Consider the following 20,228-nt stretch of genomic DNA (forward strand, 5'->3'; position numbering starts at 1 on the left):
CTAGATCTGTTGCTCTAAAACAGTCTACTAATTATTTGAATTAAATACAGTTGTCTTACTTATTGTAAGACTGAACTAGATCTGTTGCTCCAAAGCAGTCCATCAATTATTTGCGTCTTCTGGTTGCTCAGAGAAACAACACATGTTCCTCCTTCACTTTATTAATTGGTATAGTAATCAATTGCTCAATTGATGTACGATTGAAAAACAAAAATGATAAATTACGTTCAACTGACGTCGACTTGGATATTTCTATATGTTTAAAAAAATTATCTAGAATGCCCCTTTAACATGGTGAATTGATAAGAATACCACTACTCAAAGTTATTGCGTACATCTATATTTTATAACCGTCGTTGAATAGTCGACCCAATTCTTTGTATTACCAATGTTCAACTCCGTAGCCAGGTAATTTTGAACCCAATTCAAAAAACCACGATTAACCTGACGGCAAGGGAACAACGCACGATGCCGTCTACCACTGAGAATATTTTACATAGGCACTGAAATAGAAGTACATAACTAATACATACAAATTTAAAATTTGTATATTTTCATAATTAAATCAAAATGTTTGCCAGGCTTTAATTATAAACCTACTGCCGTTTAGGCTCAAAATTTTTTTTGCTTTTCTTTTAAAGAGAAAAAAACTTTTTCTCTCTTGAATATTTACTTATTTTTAAATACCGAATTCAAACTGGCGTGATAATACATGGTGCGTAGTGTTTTTAAAAAGTGCTTAAATGTGCTTTTTTTCAATGGGTGTATTTAAAAAGTGCTTAATTTTCTTTTTCGAAAATTGAGATTTTTTTTTATCATGTCGGTTTTCGCCGTATTATACAAAGGCGTGCCTTTCACATTGTTCTATCCAACATTTTCACAATTCATTCAACCACAATCCATTTCGGTGTACCGTCGGTTCATAGCTTATAAAAGGGCCAATCATTTTACGTGTTTGATGAAATACTTGCGAGTTCATACGTCCGTCTACTGAGTTGAGTTCGGTGAGATTATTGCACTCTCATGCGCAACTCTGCTACATTTTTCAAGATATTCTCCATTTCAGGTTTCATTTTCCACCTTCTGATATCGAACCGAAAAATTTCTTGATCATTTTATAATGGCTAATATAATCAAGAAAATAGTTATTTGTCAGAAACGAGTTATTTTATCATGTCTTTGAAAATTATTTTGCATTTTGTCAATGTATATAGTATTGCTTAAAAGTATTTTTTGAGTTCTTTAAAAATACTTAAATGGTGCTTATTTTTTGATGAAAGATTTGGCCTGTAATAACAAAATTAATTTTCCCCCCTTTATAGCTTCAAGATAGCAAGCATAACTTAATGAATTCATCCCAAGAAAGTGATAACTTAGAAGACAGTTTAAACCCAAAAAATTCCACATCTGTGATCAGTTTCGAAAGCAATGACTCTGGCCATAGTGAGATACAAACTGTAACCAGAAACAATGACGATAGTGGCATATCGAACGTCATGTCTCTGTCCTTAAGTCCTAGACACAGCTCTGAGTTCGAGGACTTAGACCAGAGCTCTAAAGTTCGTACTGTCGATAAAGCGGTGGGCACGGACTTGACTTTCTTGGACTGCTTGTCTCCCATCAGAGCTTGCAGTGCATGCCTCAGTTTGAAGGACACTACTCCCGTCAAAAGCATCGTCGTCGCTGCTTCAGATGTTGAAAAATTCCCAGAAGATTCAGAACCAACTCAGCCGAAACTTTCGAAGGAGTTCGAGAGCTTCCTTACCACTTACAAACAAGAGCTAGATCTACTGAAATCACAGCATAAGGAACATTACCAGGATTTAAAAGAACGGTTTAACGAAAGAGTGGATGATTTGCTGCAGAAATTATCTGAAGCTAATACTAGGTAGGTGATCGGCTATGGGATGTTTTGTTTAAAAAATTTTCTTTTTAACACGTTGAATGCCACGCAAATTTTACATGGATTGCCCGTCTGGCCAAAAATCATTTACGCATTATGTATTGCATCAATTTCTTCAAACCAGTAACGAAAACACTATAAAAAAATTAAAAATTTACTCGAATGATGTGTTTCTAATAATCTTGGCTTTGACGGTCACTGGTGACCCCCTTGGCGGTACGAACAAACTCAGTGCCAGTCACCGGTGACCCCCATGGCATTCAACGTGTTAAGTTACTTATTATCATGTTAATATTGTTTATTTCATGATGATCTTAGAACAAGTAACGCTGCGCCATTTTAACGCTGTTTACTTCGTTTAAAAAAAAGGCTAAGGATAATCCAATCACCATCTCTTTCTTCATTTTTAATTGAAGAAATTTATAATTTTTTTTTACAAACTGTTATTTTTTTTTTACAAAATTTTAATTTCATCATATTTATAGCACTTGAAAAGAAGAGTGCTAAATTGTTACTACTTTTTTTAAGGTGCTGTTTCCTTTCCTCTATTAAAGTTTTGCAAATGGCTGGAACAAGAAAAAAACAAGAATCGCTTTTTCTTGTGTAATTTGAAGACTTCAAAATTTATAGATCTTAAAACCAATTCAAAATTTATAGATTTTTATCATAAATCTATTTTTTTTTAGAAAGTCTTAAATTTTTAAAGTTTGCCTATAAGCTTCGTGTAAAAACAGATTTTCCAATTTTTACCATTATATTTTTCTAAAAAGAATTTTCTTAAAAGGATATTGATATTGTAAAAAATATGGAAAGAAGCCTTTGCCCTTCTCCCCTCAATTATTAGAAATATCAAAAAGTTCCCCCAGTAATTCAAACAAATAAGAAAGAAAAAAATATTATCGATTTAAATACAGCCAAGTTCAAATCACGCTGAGAAATTAAAAAAAATTAATAAGCATTTTGCAGATATTTAGCAGATAAAGAAAAATCGAAAACATTTATTTCTAGATGTGTTAACTTTAAAAAACTAATGCAACTGTGTATTTTAATTTCGATCCTGTTAAATAGATGTATGGTTTAGAAAAAAAAAAAAACTTTAACCGGCCTTCCACGGGTCAGGGAAAAGAACAGGAAAAACCTGGAATTATTTTATTTTAACTCTAAAAAGCAAGGAATAGTCAGGGAGAGTTGCATTTATTTTTTCAAAAAACCTGAAAAGTTCCTTTATCATACCTGGTAAATAACAAGTCTAGGAATTGTCAGTAACTATAATCAGTTATTGAAATTCGAGTTAAATAATTCTAGCATTTATTATTATTATTTTATAAAATTTCACTTTTTAGTGAGATTTTTCCACGTTTCCATTCTCATTCTATTATATGGTTTTTGCTTGTAAATATTAGACACTGATTTTTTCTTTTTTGCAAAGTTTTCTGATGAAAAACTGCATGGTATAAATGGATATCCAATGAAATTTTCCTGCAAAAGTATATGAATATACCGATATATAGTATATCCGATATACCTGCAAAAGATGGTGAATTTTTTTTTCTGAAATTAAGTGGGACCCTCTTTTAGAAAATCCTATTTATAAAAAAATAAATATTAATATTATGATAATTTTTTAGTACACTATAATGCTCTTATATGCACATTGGAAGGTAGGCATTAAAGGAAAGTACGGCGTATCTTAAAAGTGATAATATCATGCTACTTGTCTCTGCATAAACTTGTTTTCTGATAAGTTATCAGCTGAGTACACAGCTGTCGTGAGTGCGATCGAAACCAGACATTTTTTTTATTTGACAACTCATATAATAAAAGAAGAGAGTCAGAAATTCTCGAGCAATACTTCCTTAAAAGTGCTATTTTGATACAAGAAAGATTTATATCACAAAAATTTCGTTTTCTCCCTTTTACATCTAACATACCTATTAATTATAAATCTAGCGGAATTTTTAAAATCGAAAATACTATGGTCAGTGCAATCTTTATTTCGTTGGTATTTTACTTGAAATAATTTCGTGAAAGCAATCGAAAGATTAAATAAATTATGAATTATAGATTGGATCTAAAAATAAGCAGAGGTTTCAAAACTCGTCACTGGCTGCAAAACGTACCAACTCGCCGAACCTCTTTAACACGTTGAATACCACGCTTATTTTACATGGCTTGCCCGTCTTACCACAACGGTAAATAACTACGAACTAAATTTACAAATATTAGACAGATTTTGCTAGTTTTTTAAAAGGTTTAGCATGAAATTAATGAAAAAAGTGGGGAATTATATATACCTACGAACTATTTAGAAAAAATGGTGGATAAAAATCTACTCAATTGAATTTATTGAACCAAGAATCGCAATTAATAACTACCACTTGGAAATATTTATTCGCTGTCCGGAACAAGTTGGCATCTCTGTGTATATAAATAAAACTATTTTTGTGTATTCTATATTGCAATAATTTCTTCAAAATATTTTAGTCACGATAATAATGTAAAAAAATTAAAAGTTTACTCGAATTATGTGTTTAGGTTAATCTTGGCTTCGCGGGTAACCGGTGACTCCCGTGGCGCTACGAACAAACTCAGTACCGGTGACCTCTATGGCATTCAACGTGTTAACTTTTCCATGGAAACCTAAGATTCCGCGGAACACTATTTGGGAACCACTGATCTCTTGGATTACTGAACCTCTTTTAAAATCCTTAGTTTTTCACCTTTTGCCTACGGCGCATGATAACACCTGATGGCCTGGATCATCAGTTGTCCCAGCCGTAAGCAAAGGGTTTATGAAAACAAACATGGAGTTGCTTAATCTTACCATTTTCCTCCCGTGCAGGTATCTCGAATTGCGTCCTCTGTTTGATCGAGCACAGGATAAGATCCACAACATAGAGAGTCAACTGACGGACGTTCAGAAGGACATAGAGAACCAAGAAGACTACCATAACCAAATGTACCTAAAGATGTACAGGTGGAAAAACGTTTTTAAGGCTTGTCTCTGTGTTTCGGTGGCTGGGCTAGCTTATAAGCACTTAAGACCTTTTGTCAACTCAATAGATATCTACTCTATTCCTCACTATTTCTCTCCCTCAATAGCCTATGATAACTTCAAATATTATACCAATCTTGTAGAATTTAGAGCGCAAAACTAATTTCGCTTTGCATGTTTATAACATTCTGTACGATGCTGTGCAAATTAAATTATCATTAATTTTAAGTCTAATGTCTTATCGTTGCTTTGCCTTTAACAATTTTGCTGTAAGTAGAATGAATGAAATGTTAATGATTGAAGTGGTTTTATTTATTAAAAGATATTAATAGAAGCCTTGATGAATGCTATATTTTTGATTGAAATGATTTATTCAATGACTTGTTTTTGCTAACTGTGATTTAACTGCTTTCTGCTTAATGTTAAATTAGTTTAAATAGATTTTAGTCTTTTTTTTATAAACTGATTAAGATTAAAATTTTAAACAATCAGATTTTGAGAATCAATATAATTTAAAATGTCTGTTAAACTATATCGATTAATTTTTTCTTGGTGCTTGATGAAATTTTGATAGATGTGCTTATGTATTGTTGATGCGTATATCTAATATCGTATATCTAATTAGAACATTTTTAACTACAACAAGTTAAAAATGTTCTAATTATCACTATGAAACAAAAGAAATATTTCAGAGAAAGGGAAACGCTAAGTAAACCACTTGGCTGGATAAATACAATATTGATAATTACCTTTTGTTCCATAATTAGGTTACAATATTGGTGCTATTGATTGAAATAATCGAATTTATTTCATGGATCATGTTTTCTGATGAAATTTTATTTTCTCCCTTTTTATCAACAAAAATAATTTGTTGTAGTTGGGAACAATGAGGAAAAAGCTCAAAATTTAATATTAAGAATTGTATCTCGTGGATAACTGCTTAATTCATTTATTGCCATGATTTTAAAAAAAAGCTAGTTGCAAAAAAAAAATCAGATTTGCAAATTTTAACTTAAATTTTCATTGCTTTTCTGCACTGTTTGGCAATATGCTAAGTCAAAAAAAAAATTGCTATTTAAGCTGCAATCTCGTTAAATTAGTTGAGAATATCATTTCTTACACTCCCTTTTCTACAAATGAGCTACAATTACTTGCTAAAAATATTAATTTATTTCAAAAGAACAAAAAGTGCAAATCTTCGAAGAAGTTTAAAACATTTCAAAATTAACTGGACTTTATTTAACTGAAAGGCTCCGTCCCTTGCTGGCTTGATTTTTTTATCCATCTGAAATCCGTTCTATTTAATCCGTAAAAACTGTTTATCGAAATTTTAACATAAGAGCTGTGTTCATCTTTAGACATAAGAGCACGAGGCTGCCAAAAAGAAAAAAAAAGGAAAAAAAAAATCATAATTTTCCTAATATTAGTTTTTGCTAAACTTAAAACAAGTTAAAAACTATGACATGATTATGACAGTTCCATACCAGAATAATCCTTAATCACTTTACTGAAAATGTTCTAACTTCAGATTTTTTTTCATACAAAAGAAAAAAATTTAACACCGCTTTAAAAAAAATTCGATTAAATTAGCAATAAGCTTAGATGGACTGACAAAAATTTTAAATTGTCTAGTTGTCTTTTAAATTGTCTTCTTTGATTTACAAATAGTAGATGTAAAATGAAGAAATGTCATTTTTTTACTTCACTCAAACAGGAAGGATATAATAAGCTTGTAGATATTTTAATATGGTTCCTCCCCCCTTTTACTGCTTTTTTAAGGAAAAAAAAATTCTCCCTTTTTAAAAAAAAAAAAAACAAATCTTAATCTTATATCATTTTAATTAGTGTGATTCTAGAACAAATTTTTGTTTCATTGTAACAAACTAAATATCAAATGTTTTTGTTTCAGCGAACTGAAAAATATAGCTGACGTATTGTCTTAAAATGTATATTTAGCTTGATCGCCGAAAATAAATATAAAATTTGATTTGATGCTCTATAAAAATTTTTATCTACCTTACATTTAATGTCTATAAATTTTATCATCTTTACCTTAATAACTAAACTACTTATGCTTTGGTGATTGTATGTTGCAAATTTGTTGCATTGATAGCTTTCAGTAAATTCTGTATATTTGAATTGCACACATTTGAAAGAAAGCATTTTTATTAGAGTATATGTAACCAAGTGTGAGTTTATAATAAGCAATGTTAAAATTTGATTGAAGATGAAAACTAGAGCCATAAGAATAGAACATTTAGATTTATTATAGGTCATTTGAATTTTACTACTAAAAATATTTTCGTAGCTGTCAACTCAAACCTGTTTTATATTTTTCCACGAATTTCTAAAGCATTAACAAAATTTACTATCGAAATTTTAATTCTTGGTTTAATAAATTTAGTTTAAAATTATTTTGTCCTCGACATTTAAATATAGTAGTTGTCCTACAGGGGAATCTTTCCTTATAATGAAAATTTTAATTGGAACGTTAAATAACGTTTAAAATATTCTGCTTATCATAAATTAGTTCTATCAATTTCTTCATTTATCTTTCGATTTTCCTCGTTTTTGAAGAAAGTAGCTACTAAAAGTTGGATTTTTTTGCGCAGCCTGTTCGCTCTGACACGTGCGTGTTTCAGGTACCCCTCGCATTATTTATTCCAATGATAACGCTCAACAATAGTATGTGACGAATTCTATATTATCGTTTCAAACACCCCTCTTTAATCTATATTCTTTATTTTTAATTAAAAGTCGCAAATAGACATGTGGACATATCACACAAACTAAACATTTAGTTAAATAGGCTTAAAAATGCAAAAATATATAACCCCGCTTAATGAAATTTTCTTTCCAACATAATTTTCACCTGCAACCAATATATATTAAAAATAAATAAATAAAATGTCTCCATCGAAGAAAAAGTGATATTTTTAAAATTTGATTTCTTAGGAACTATTTGAGCGATTTCACTCAAATTTTGTATTTTGCCATTTAAATAATGTAAAAAATTCTATACCTTACAATTCGAAATTTTTTTCGACCATTATTAGATAGAATAATTAAAAAATGATGAATATTTAATAACAGTTATTTTTTTGCATGAAATTATCTTTGAATAAATGAATTTTATATTAGTGTGCGAAAAAATTTTCAATTCTCTTTAAAAAAAAAAAAATAAGTTCCTCGAGATATGGCAAAGTTTGGTCAGAAATAACGAATTCGTCGAAAAAACTAAGTTTATTCAGAGAAAGTGCGTTTTTTTACTTCTGATATTGTAACTTAAAATATCGTCTGTACTTATTATGGTCACCCTCTAGAATTTGAAGATCCGATCATTAAATCAAAGTTTTTCACAGAGGTCCGTTTTTTTCCTCGCACTGTACACAAAAGACTCGATAATTATGTGATCTTGTTTTCCAGAATTTGTTGTAACAATTTTATTGCTATTTCTGCTTACTACTTTAACTGTTCCCCCTCCCCTTTAGTTATTTTTTAACAGCTAAAACAGGAAAGTTGGCAGCTATGGATTTTCTAATGATTGTGATCTTCCAAAGAATGCGTGATAATTTATATGCGTTTCCTATTTAATAAGTTTTCTACATATATGAGCTGTATTTGGATTAGTAATTTGATGGCAGTATTATTTTTTAAAGAAAAACATCACTCGATGGTTATAAAGTGAAAGCAAGAAAAAAGCAAGTCCTAGTTCTCCCAACTGCTTTTGAAATTAATAGAAGAAATATTAATGGCATCTAGTTAAAGTAATAGTTAAGATCTAATCAATTTCAGTAATGTTTTCGCATTTGAGATACTAAAATTGAAGCAGTTCATTTTGAAATCGAAGCTGCTCTAACTAAAACAATGAACTGCACTTTTTTTTAATGTTAAAGTACCTTTTAGATTTATTTTATTCAATTTAAAAATAACTTAAATTAATACTCTTTTAAAAAAGTGTATGAAAAATAATATTTTTCTTCTTCTGAAGTTAGAAAAATTCTAAATTTCAGACAATTTTTTTTTTTACTTCCTCCTAGTTAATCTACAGAGAATTATACGAACGCAAAATCTTTTTTTATTATTAACTTATTAATATATTCGATAATTTATTCATTTATTGTTTCATTTTATTCATTGAAATCTGCTCTATTGTACCAAGTTACTTAATTTTAAATTTAAAGGTTATAAATATATTCTTAAAACTTGAACTTTAAATAGTCTTAAAAAAGTTTTGGAAATGCTTCCAAATTCATAAAATTTAATAACTAGGTACAATATAATGTATTTCAATGAAGGAAATTGAGCAAAAATATTCAGTTTCTTAATAATTAAGGAAAATGCTTTCGTTTAATTCTACGTAGAAGGAAGTAAATTCCCTTTTCTGTCTAAAGCGAGTTTTAAAAAAAATCTTTTAATTACATCCATGTAGTTAATTCAATAAAATTATACATAGACTCAACGTGGATATTGCGGACTTGTGAAGTAGGTGCCAATTGTGAATGTGATAAAAACATATCTCTTGTTCGGCTTCATTTTGTTTTAATCATTTTCAGCTCCATTATGTGATTTTATTCTAATCGTTTTCATTGTTGTGTTTAACCCTAATCATTTCCGTTTTTGTGATTTTATTCTCATCGTTTTCACATTTGTTATACTGTTTTGTTATATTCGTTTTAAATTGTGTCCAATTCTCAGGGCCCGCGCTAAGCATTCGCAACCTCGCCGAATCGTAAATTTGGTGAATAAAATTGTGTTTTGGTGAATGATTTTTCTATTAGAAAGAATTGTATATATATTTAACTTGATCCTCAAAATTACATCAATAAGAATTTTTCTGAACAAATTAGAATTGGATCCAAATAATATAAGCCTGAAACAAACTACCGTAAAATAGTTTTGTATGGGGGAAAAAATTTATCATTTGGCAAAGTCTTTCGAAAATTGGCGAATACTTTTGATATTTGGCTAATAATTTGAAATCCTTAGCACTGGGCCCTGAATTTTTTAAAATTAATATGTAATCTGGTCGACGTTGTCATCACAGCTGTGATTTCCTTTGATATTTCTGAATGAGTGGCAGCGTAATTCGCCATTTTCAACTTTTTTTTTGTTCCATAGACATCGATAATCCTGAAATCTGGGGACAAAAAAAATTTTTTTTAAAGAACATTTATTTTAATCAGTCTTTATTTCGCTTTACGACTCACTTTTAATAATTCAAAATTTGCCTTTATCTACCCTTTTAAAACTGTTATTATATAAATCGAGAAGCATATGATTTTATTAAAAAAATAAAAATTTTCTATTATTTGTGATAAATAACTTCTTTTAGTTTTACCATCGGAACTAGAGCAATTAAATTAAAAATTTTTTTTATAGGAATATTGGATTATCGATGTCACTATTTCAAAACAAATTCATTTTTATCCTTAATTATTTTCAAAACAAATTAATTTTTGTCCTTACCTTGTCCTGCTGATCATTTATGTCAAATCAAAGTTAAGTTTCTGTTTCTCAATTGTGTGACTTACAAATGTATGTATTTAATTTATAGCATGCATTTAGATAAATAAGTAAAAAAAAGAGCTATCTTTACACTTTAGTGTGTTAACTTTTGTAGTTTGTTGCAAATAATGTAACTAGTGAAATAAAATGTGATAATTTAAAATATGTCATTATTTATTCATTATTTTCACGCAAGACAATCCAGCAATATTCTGGAAACATACTTCATTTTTTTTTTAAACTTTGGATAGTTGTAATTAATTTTAGAAATATCATTTTTGAATATTTTCCGTGAAGTTTTCTCTAAGGGGAGATTTATTACATTCTTATATTTCATTTGATTTGTATTTAACGTATGTATCTCCAAGAAACACCAGCTTTTAAACTTAACTTTTCTATAACCAGATTCTATGAGAACTTGCAAGCAAAGAAAATGGTTCAATAAGAAGATGCACAATATTCTGTGCATCTTAGGAGAGCCTTCTGGCTTCCCTGGAATATTTTATTAATTTTCTCTCCTTTGCTAGGCAACTAAAAAGGACTTAAAATTCTTTGATATCTACATCCTGCAAATATAAGATTTTTCATCACAGTTGCTAAGCGACGAGCCAATGGCCTATCTATGCATAAAATTCCTTGAATTCTGGGAAGTATTCCATTGTTTTATACAATTTGGTCAGTTTGTAAGAATTTACTCTTTAAAATAAACTCAAATTAAAATCCGTAAATGACAGTGCTCTGTTATAAACTATAGTAAGACATTGCCATCAGAGAAACTATAATATGCTAACAATTACTTACAAAAATAATTTTAAATATGAATTTAGGATGTAGAAAAATATCTGCCATTTCAATTTTAGGAACTTTTTGGATGATTTTTCTGAGCTTTAATTTGGAGAAAATACATAAAGATGTATGTAGTTTTACAACACAATGTAATGCACAACATATCTCTGCTTTTCATAAAATCCTAAGTCCATAGGGGTTTAGAAATGTTATGTTACCTGTCGGACGTATACTTGAAATATTCCACCTTGAACCCAAACTGTAATTGTATCTTACCCCTTATACTTTCATTTTCTTCAAATAATTTTCAATTATTTTTTGCCATTTATGTTTGCATGCTTAAATTACCATTGTTTGTAAGTCACCTCGAAATATTCTGCATGCATATCTACCTTTTGTTTTTATGATTTGAAACTTTGTGTTTTGTTTAGTCATTGCATGTATCCCTCCCCAAACAGGAAAGGCCAAGAAACGGCCAGATTCGAACAAGCTGAGCAAGCTCTGGACTTCACTCCGAGACACTCGAAGCGCGTTTCAGTCCCTGATCTCTTGAAGCAGTTGCAGCAGCTGGAGCATGAGCTGGATCAGACGAAGCAACTGTACAGGGAGGCAGCCCGGGGGATGGGAGACCGACAAGCAGAGTACACCCTGCGTTTCCTGAAAGATGCAGTCTTCTACTTCCTGACCAAGAAGGACAAGGAGCACCTGAAAGCCATCCAGAGCATCCTCGGATTCACGGATGCTGAGAGGATGGCCGTTGCCAAGGCAATGAAACACAGGAGGCTGTGAGTGCAATAATTAAGTACGTTCTATGCTGTCACTCTTACTTCTTCAGCACTTCTTTGAGCACTTTTAGAATATTGCTTGCTTTCACCATCTTTCTTTTCGGGGTGTGTGGTTTGGAATCTTATTATTTTTTTTCTATTTTTAACTCAATTATGCTGGACACTTACTAACAACCAAAAGTACGGACATAAAAGATTAGTTAGTCTCTTAACTAACGAAGTGGACAAACCTAATCAGTTCTAAAAAGAAATTAGATTGGATCCTAGCCAACCTTTGCATGACATTATCTATGAAGCACAATACATGAAGGCCTTATTTGGATAGTTACGACTTCACTTATTAAAAAAATTTAGCTCACTTTCAGGTTCATGTCAGTACTGAATGGTCCAATTTCACTTAAAATGGAGTTAGCCTTATTTTCATGTTCATATAAGTAACTTCTATCGTATTTTAAAATCAGTATATCCGCTAAGTATTTTTATAGTCTTAACAGAAGGCACAAAAAAATCAGACAAGATGGGAAAAACAATGCAATCAGTAGTTTTTTAAACTCTGCAATCTCAAAATGAACGAAGATAGATTTAAAGCGCTATTCAAATAAAGCCTTCATATCTGAAAAATCATGTCCATGGAATTAGAGATATACTTTCACGACTTTTGAGTTACAACGTAAATACGTGAAATATTCAACTATGAAACATTTTGTTGCTAAAAAATTATGGTAGAATTAGTAATATTTTTTTGAAAGATAAAATTTATACTTCTTTTCTGTTTTAGATTCTGCTCACCTTTTAAGACTTTAAAATGAAAAGTTGAGCCTTCCATTCCCATGAGAGAAATCAGTGTTGTTGTAACATATGAGTGTTCTGCATAACCCATATCTACTGAAAATATTATGTAAATTACTGTGTTATAGTGGTAGTGAAAAGTCTACTTTTCCACTGATCATTAAGTATCACTTTTTTTTTTTTTTTTAGAAATCATCTATGTTATATGATCAAACATATTCCCAATACACATAAGAAATCACAAAACTTACATTAAAACAATATTGTTACTGATTTTAATTTAATCAGAGAAGAAATTTTAGAAGAGTATTTTAGTAATATTAAAATATATAGTGAAGCTTTTTTTTTTCTTATACAAAGACATAGGATTTTCTTTTTAAATCCCTGAAATTCATAAGCATTTTAATTATTGTAGGCATTTAAGCGAGCATTTTAAAAAGCATTTTTCACATTTTAAAGTTTTTAAACATATAAAATTCAACCAAATTTAAAGTTTTTATATTATAGTAATAAATTTCACCATTTTTAGTTGTTTCATCCAGATATGTTTATTAAGTGTGTTAACTATTATAAAAGTTAGAGATTATACTGATTAATTATAAAAATGACATTTGATGGGTCGAAATACAATACATATTAAATATATTACCATATTTTTAGAAGAGATTTTAAATATCATGAGAGATTCAATATTTAGTGTTATTACTTAATATATATAATAAGCTATTCAATCATTCTGACTATGCAATCAAGCATTAATCCAAACCTAATGTTTCCTTGCCGCCTATCTAGTTCCTATATATTAATGCTTCTAAAGTCTAAGACTACCAGGTGCTCTTTTATTATACCTATTATAAAGAAGCTATGTAATAGTTAAATACAATATCTTTTATCTGAAAGACATTTTAATGATATGCTATTTGGATCGAGTGAAAAATTAGATCCTATCTAGAAATCTATTACCTAATAGGGTATAATGTATTATTATTACATTAAACCCAATTACTATGTAAAAAATGAGCCAGGATGGCTTAGTAGTTAGGCACTGGATTGTGGTTAAGTGGCGGTTTTCCCTCAGTGGCAGCTTGAAGCTCACACAGTTTCAGATCAATAGATACTAGCTTGTCAGTAAAGACAGCATTGTGTGATGTTGACCACATTACCACAAATGATGCCGCTGGTCACAAAATTGTGGAGCCTTAACTTACATGACCCCCTGGCCCACAATGGGCTCTTGCTGGAATTGGGAATGTTTCTATTTATGTTTGTGTCAAAACTAATGGTAGAAATAATACACAAATTAAAAAATTTTCAATTAAAAATCAGCATACTTTTTTTTGTTGGAGAGGTTATTTAGAAATCTGGACGCCCTGTGGCTGAGTGGTAGCGCTGTCGTGTCACAAGTCCTTTTTTCAATTCTCGGGCCGGGCAAGGTTAATTCAGCCTTTCATCCCTTCAGTGGGTTCATAAAATGAGTACCAAGCATGCTTGGAAAGTAAACCCTGGGGTTTTCACGTTGGGCTGACCACCCAACCGGAACATCTGCTTCTTGCACCCTAGAGCCCGAAGGTCAAGAAAACTGAGATAGGTACAGTAGGCCTTGGCTCTCTATGGGCTGTTGCGCCACTGAGTTTATTTAGAAATCTGATTTAAACCCTAACAGTTTAATTTTTTGATCCACTACCATTTTACATTAGATGTGCAATTACTTTTTAATACATCAGATGATAAACAGTTGCATGCTTTTAAACTAATATACGTCCTCCATCAGCAGCAGTTTGTGATTTGCTAAACATGTTAGCAACAATGTTTGATAATAAGATATGAGCTATTTACAAAGATGTGGAGTCTGATTGCTATTTTTATTTTGAACTTTTAAATAATACTTATAAGTTTTATTTATACAATAAATTAAATAACTGTTAAACTAATTGCCGTTAAGAAAGATAGTGGTTGATAAAGTACGTGGACAGTTTATTTTTGTAGAAAATTGTTATTAAAGTAACAAATGAATGAATGAGTATTTAATGAACTACCGGATCTTTGAATTTTTAGTAAATTGGTGTTTAAATTTTTATCATGCTTTAGTTCCATTTAAATCTGTTTATATTTTGTATCATATAATTTGTTTGCATTTATTTTTGTATCATAGAAAACTCATACTTACTCATTTATATTCTTGAACAAAGAGGTTTCAATGTGAGTCAAAACAGTATTGATTTCATTATTATTTATTTATGTTTTGCATGTGAATGTTTAATTTTGTTTTTAAATTTATGATACAAAGACTGTTTTAAACTCTCCAAAATTGGTGTGTGTTTGAAATGAATAAATAAACAGCTATTATGAAAAGTATGGTTCCATTCCTTTTTCAAGAGTGAACTTGTCCATCGTTGAAAAATACTTCGGAAAAGGCAGATACAAAATAATTTATTATATAAAAAATAATTGTATATACATAATCTCCGAATAATTTACTACAGACGGATATTTGACAATTTGCACAGTAGTGAATTACCAGAAGAAAATTTAAAAATACATATTTTAGGATTTTAAAAAATAAACTTAAGTTTTTAGTAGCCATTTCTATTTGCATTAACATGAAATCAATTTTTGTTGATAAGTACTCATTAAAAATATTTAGTAGTCAAACTTGAAGCATAAATGTATGAGCAAGATATCCCAAATAATAGTTAATATAAAAATAGGGAGAATTGCCGGGATAAAAATTTGATTTTCATATGCCAGTTGTTAAAAATGTAGGAAAATAAATACAATACAAATAATAAAAAGATACATAATTGCAAAATTTAAGTCAGATTAATGAATTATTAAACAATGCATTATTAAAGCTTTGCCTGTTAAGTCCGAACTCAGTTTGGCGACTAAATTGCTCTAGTTTTAGAATGATGATCTGAGTTCAGGGAAGAGAAATCTTGATGCTTCTATTTCATGAAGTCCAAACTCAGTTTTTCCAATGCACAATATGCAATAGGTGGAAATACTAGTTTTTAAATTATAAAGCAAAAAGTTTGCAAAAATCCGACAAATGGCAGGAAACTACCAATCTTGCAATTCAAAAGAATCCCTCACATTTGATATAGACAATAATATTGTATTTATTTAAGAAATTTATTTTGCTATAATTGAAACAAAAATTATTGTAATCCATTAATATTTCCCATGTGAATATAATAGTTATTTCGTTTAATTTTTTTAAAAAATCTATTTCTAACATTTTGAAGATAACAAACAAAATTAAAGAGAAAAAAATTTCCATTTTTTTTCCCATTAACATTTTTCTTAAATATACATTCCACAGGCAAGGTCTTAAAGAAATTGCAAAACTTTTCAAAATCAATTTGGAAAATTGCAGCAGCATAAATAAAATTTAATTATATCAAGCATAATACCATAGTTATCTTGATTTTTATGGTAATCTAACTGTAACGAAATTGCCTTATTAAGTAAATAATACCTATAATAGGCCTTAAATTATAAGTAGAACTAGGATGAAAAGCAAAAGATAATTTTGCTTGATTATGAAACAAGAATAATTTAAAAAATTTAATCGTTTATAATTCTGTGTGATGCAAGTGATCTAAAACAAAACTATGTAACTGATCCAGCTTCCTCGGCCCATGATATTCAGTGACAAACTTACCATTTCTAAATACAAACAAAGAGGGATAACCCACAACCTGAAATAAGAATCATTGCATTACCTAATTGTAGGATAATATACAGTACAACTTCAGAAAGCACCAGTGTTTTGCAGGTTCAAGTTTAAGAAATCTTTGGATTTTAGACACAGGCACGTAGCTGGGTGACAATATTTAGGAAGCAGAGGGGTCCAAATATTATTTTAAAAAATTTCTCATATTAAAATTTTCGATCTCGATGACTCAGTCAAACCTCTGCTCCATAGCCATGTCCCTCTTTTGACAGTTTTGTTTCTGTTCCTTTTACTTAAACAATAAAGGTGAATTTACTGCTAAGAAATCACTCAATCCAAACATAAACCTAAATGTTTCTAAAGATTTTATATATTCTTCAGACACTGTATAGAAATTATTAAAATTTATTACAGTAGTATGTTTTGCAAATAAGCCACATTATGGTGATAGGTGTAAAGACACACTCTCGTNCTTTGCCAGTAACATATTTAAGAACTGTCCTGTTTAGACAGTTTTGTTTCTGTTCCTTTCACTCAATCCAAACATAAACCTAAATGTTTCTAAAGATTTTATACATTCTTTAGACACTGTATAGAAATTATTAAAATTTATTACAGTAGTATGTTTTGCAAATAAGCCACATTATGGCGATAGGTGTGAAGACACACTCTCGTGCTATTCTTGAAAAACCTTTAGGACCAGAAAAATTAACAGTTTGGCAGGTTTAGAGTCTGGGGTAATAAAACTGTATTTTTTAAAGTGAAAATGGCAAAAGGTTTTCAGAAAACAGTGTGGACTTCTCCAGCTAAAGTGATTTGGTAACTGACTAAGTAAGATGACTACAATAAATTTTCATTCAGCAGTTCTTAAATTATACAAAATACATTTCTTGACCAGATTTCAATATACTTCCTTTTAAGGAAATTTAGTTGGTTTATTCTTTTTATCCTAGATGGATCCTCAAGAAACAGAGATGCATTTTTGATGTAAACATCAAATTGTTCTGCAATATTTTCATTGAACTCGACATTCAATAGTTTTTTTAATGATGGCATTTGTTAATAATTTCCATCCATAAACCTCAAAAACTTTAAGACCTTAAAACAGAAATCATTTAGTCAATAAGAGCACATTTATGTTTAGAAGTGGTTAAAAATTGGGGGTTAAAAACATTTTATAAAAAAAACTTGAAAGTCGTTGATTTGCATGAATTTATTTTTATGTATTATCTAAATGATAATACAACAAGCCATTACTTAAAAAAAACCACTTTAGTAACATACATTGTTTTGTTTAGATTCCACATTTAAAAATATGTAGCAGCTCATCTTTGATCAGAATTTAAAATATGCCATACAGCCTTTAAAATCCTAATATTTTTTTAAATGGTATTATTACAAAAAGCAGTTTCCATATTAAATTTGTGTGATCATCATACAAAAAAATAAAAAAAATTTACTTTCATTATATGTAATTATTACAACATTTGTTTTTTGACAACTTCCCACAAATTTAAAATTTATTTAATTATTTTCTTATAACAAATGAAAAAAATTGTTCCGTTTTCAAAGATTCAAGATTTTTGGGATTTTATTGCTGTAGTAGTTTAAAAAGTCACTTAATACTTTTAAACGTGACAAAAAAAATATAGAAAGATTACACTGATTATTTTTACTATATGGCAGTAAGAAAGTATATTTTAAATGTAGTTATAATAAGTTTATAGGAGTAATAATATACAAAAACGAAGAGATCATGTGAAAATAAAAGTTAAATTAACAAACTTCAAAAAAAAAAAAGCAGCTATTTTGCAAGCAAAAAAATCATCAAACAGTAAAATTTAATACTGCGTAATGAGGTGAATTTAATACTATATAATATTAAATTATACTATGCTTTATATCAGTAATAGATAAAAAGGTCCGTGCAGATAATCACTCCATCTGAGCATACAAAGAGGGATTGTAAGAATATTCTGGTTGGATGTTATCTTTTTTTATTTATTTTAAACAAAAATATTTGGATCTTTGAATCTGAAATTCAGATAAAAATATATAAAAATATTGGGTGCCAGATAGGATTCTTCAAAAGTCTGGGATTTTTTTAATACCTAATTACAACCATTCAAAGATTTTTTAAAGGTATTTATTTTTTAAAAGGATAAAGAACACACAGTATTTCAAAGTGAAACTGAATGAAGAAAATAATATGTATCTAGCTTATCAACATATTTTGTTAAATAAAAAAATTGACTGTAATTTAAATTAACTATGTAGCAAAAAAAATTAATAAAAATAAAATACAGAAGAAGTAAGAATTAAAATTGTTACCTTATGCTCACTACACAACATCTCATCTTGAGTACAGTCTACTTTAGCGATTTTTATTCTGGTATGTAGAACAAATTTTTGGCCTAAATCATTCCAGATTGGAGCTAACCTCTTTGAATGGCCACACCTGTAGAATAAACAAGAAAATAAAGTATATAATTATTATAGATAATAATATGTATATGTTACTAGCAAAGTATGAAATGCCAGCATTCTATAGAATGCCTAGGCATTGTTTATGATGCCAGATGTTTTTAGGCAAGTTATGAAATATAAGAAGTATTACATACTTTTCCTAGGCATTGTATATAATACCTATAGGCATTATATAGAATGACAAATGCTATTTAGGCAAAGTATGAAAAAAACGTCTTGATGTGGTTATGTAAATGACGTGCATTTTTCAAAAATAAAAATTTTATTCTTAAAAAATAATGAGAGTGCCATGAAAAATTTCTTTATTCAAAATGCGTAAGGAAAAATGAATGTTGAACAAAACATAATTTATGCCTTTCTTATTAAGGGAAAAAAAATTTTCATAAATAAAATAAGAAATTAGCCTACTTGTCGGTACATGGCAGACTTGAATGACATTTCGAAGCAAATCGGAGGTGTATTTTATACTTAGTTGTTTTCTGATTTGGCATTCTATAGAATGCCTAGGAAATATGTGAAATATAAATCGTTTCATACATTGCCAGCTAGTTTTAGGCATTATATACAAGGGGTGATCAAATGAAAAGGTACGAAACGTAAAAACGTAACAGTTAAATATTTGCACATTCCGCTATGGGAGAACTTAGCGAGACATCTCGGGATGCGATTGGAGTCTCTGACTGGGATCAGAACATGCACTGGTGCCCACATGAGCAGGAGAGAGCAGAGGCTCTTATCAAAAGCGGCGTCCAAATGACGCGGCAGTCCGTATGAGGACTGGATGGTGTTCGCGTTGCGAAATTTGACGATTGAGGAACAGCGAGGTGTTATCCGATTTTCTCGAGCACAGAAAAACCATTAACTCCGATGTGTACTGTGAGACACTCTGACACCTACGCAGGTCCATCAAGAACAAAAGACCGGGGCTGCTCACGGAGGGTGTGGTTCTACTCCATGATAAAGCGCGTTCACACGTCTCCAGACTCACACACATGGAACTGGCCAAGTTCAAGTGGGAGACGTTGGACCGTCCGCCATACAATCCGGACTAGTCGCCCTGCGATTTCCATGTGTTTGGTCCACCTGAAAGGGAAGCTCTTCAACTCGGACGACATACTCAAGGACGCTGTGAAGGACTGGGTCTCGTCAAGACCACAGGAATTCTGGGAACAAGGAATCCTGCGGCTTGTTCATCAGTGGGATCGCTGTGCACAGGCCTATGGTGTATATTTTGAATAAAGTCTACATTTGTACCCACCGTGTCGTTTCGTACCTTTTCATTTGATCACCCCTTGTATA

The 20,228-nt window shown here is 30.1% G+C and overlaps 3 protein-coding genes across 9 annotated transcripts in view; 2 read left to right on the plus strand and 1 right to left on the minus strand.

Moving 5' to 3' along the window:
• The window catches only part of LOC107451965 (GRIP domain-containing protein quick-to-court), a 107,976-nt gene extending 92,858 nt beyond the window's left edge, over positions 1-15,118 (plus strand). For 4 of the 6 annotated variants that reach the window (XM_071182012.1, XM_016068215.3, XM_016068216.3 and 1 more), the window contains exons 3-6: positions 1,323-1,888; positions 4,746-4,880; positions 11,651-11,977; positions 12,756-15,118. In XM_071182012.1, the coding sequence (XP_071038113.1) occupies positions 1,323-1,888; positions 4,746-4,880; positions 11,651-11,977; positions 12,756-12,786 (1,059 nt within the window). In that variant the 3' untranslated portion in view covers positions 12,787-15,118. Of the gene's footprint in view, positions 1-1,322; positions 1,889-4,745; positions 4,881-11,650; positions 11,995-12,755 lie in introns of all 6 variants that reach the window. The other 2 variants (XM_043044718.2, XM_071182013.1) reach the window with 1 other exon arrangement.
• The window catches only part of LOC107451959 (testicular acid phosphatase homolog), a 539,537-nt gene that overhangs the window by 367,506 nt on the left and 151,803 nt on the right, over positions 1-20,228 (plus strand). The gene's annotated exons all lie outside the window — the stretch shown is intronic.
• Positions 15,180-20,228, minus strand: part of LOC107456140 (thioredoxin domain-containing protein 5) — a gene marked incomplete in the record, with an annotated part of 31,882 nt that continues 26,833 nt past the window's right edge. The window contains 2 exon segments of the mRNA XM_071182023.1: positions 15,180-16,467; positions 18,774-18,900. Coding sequence (XP_071038124.1) covers positions 16,342-16,467; positions 18,774-18,900 — 253 coding nt within the window.

Source organism: Parasteatoda tepidariorum, chromosome 6 (genome assembly GCF_043381705.1).
Source record: "Parasteatoda tepidariorum isolate YZ-2023 chromosome 6, CAS_Ptep_4.0, whole genome shotgun sequence".
Taxonomy (NCBI): domain Eukaryota; kingdom Metazoa; phylum Arthropoda; class Arachnida; order Araneae; family Theridiidae; genus Parasteatoda; species Parasteatoda tepidariorum.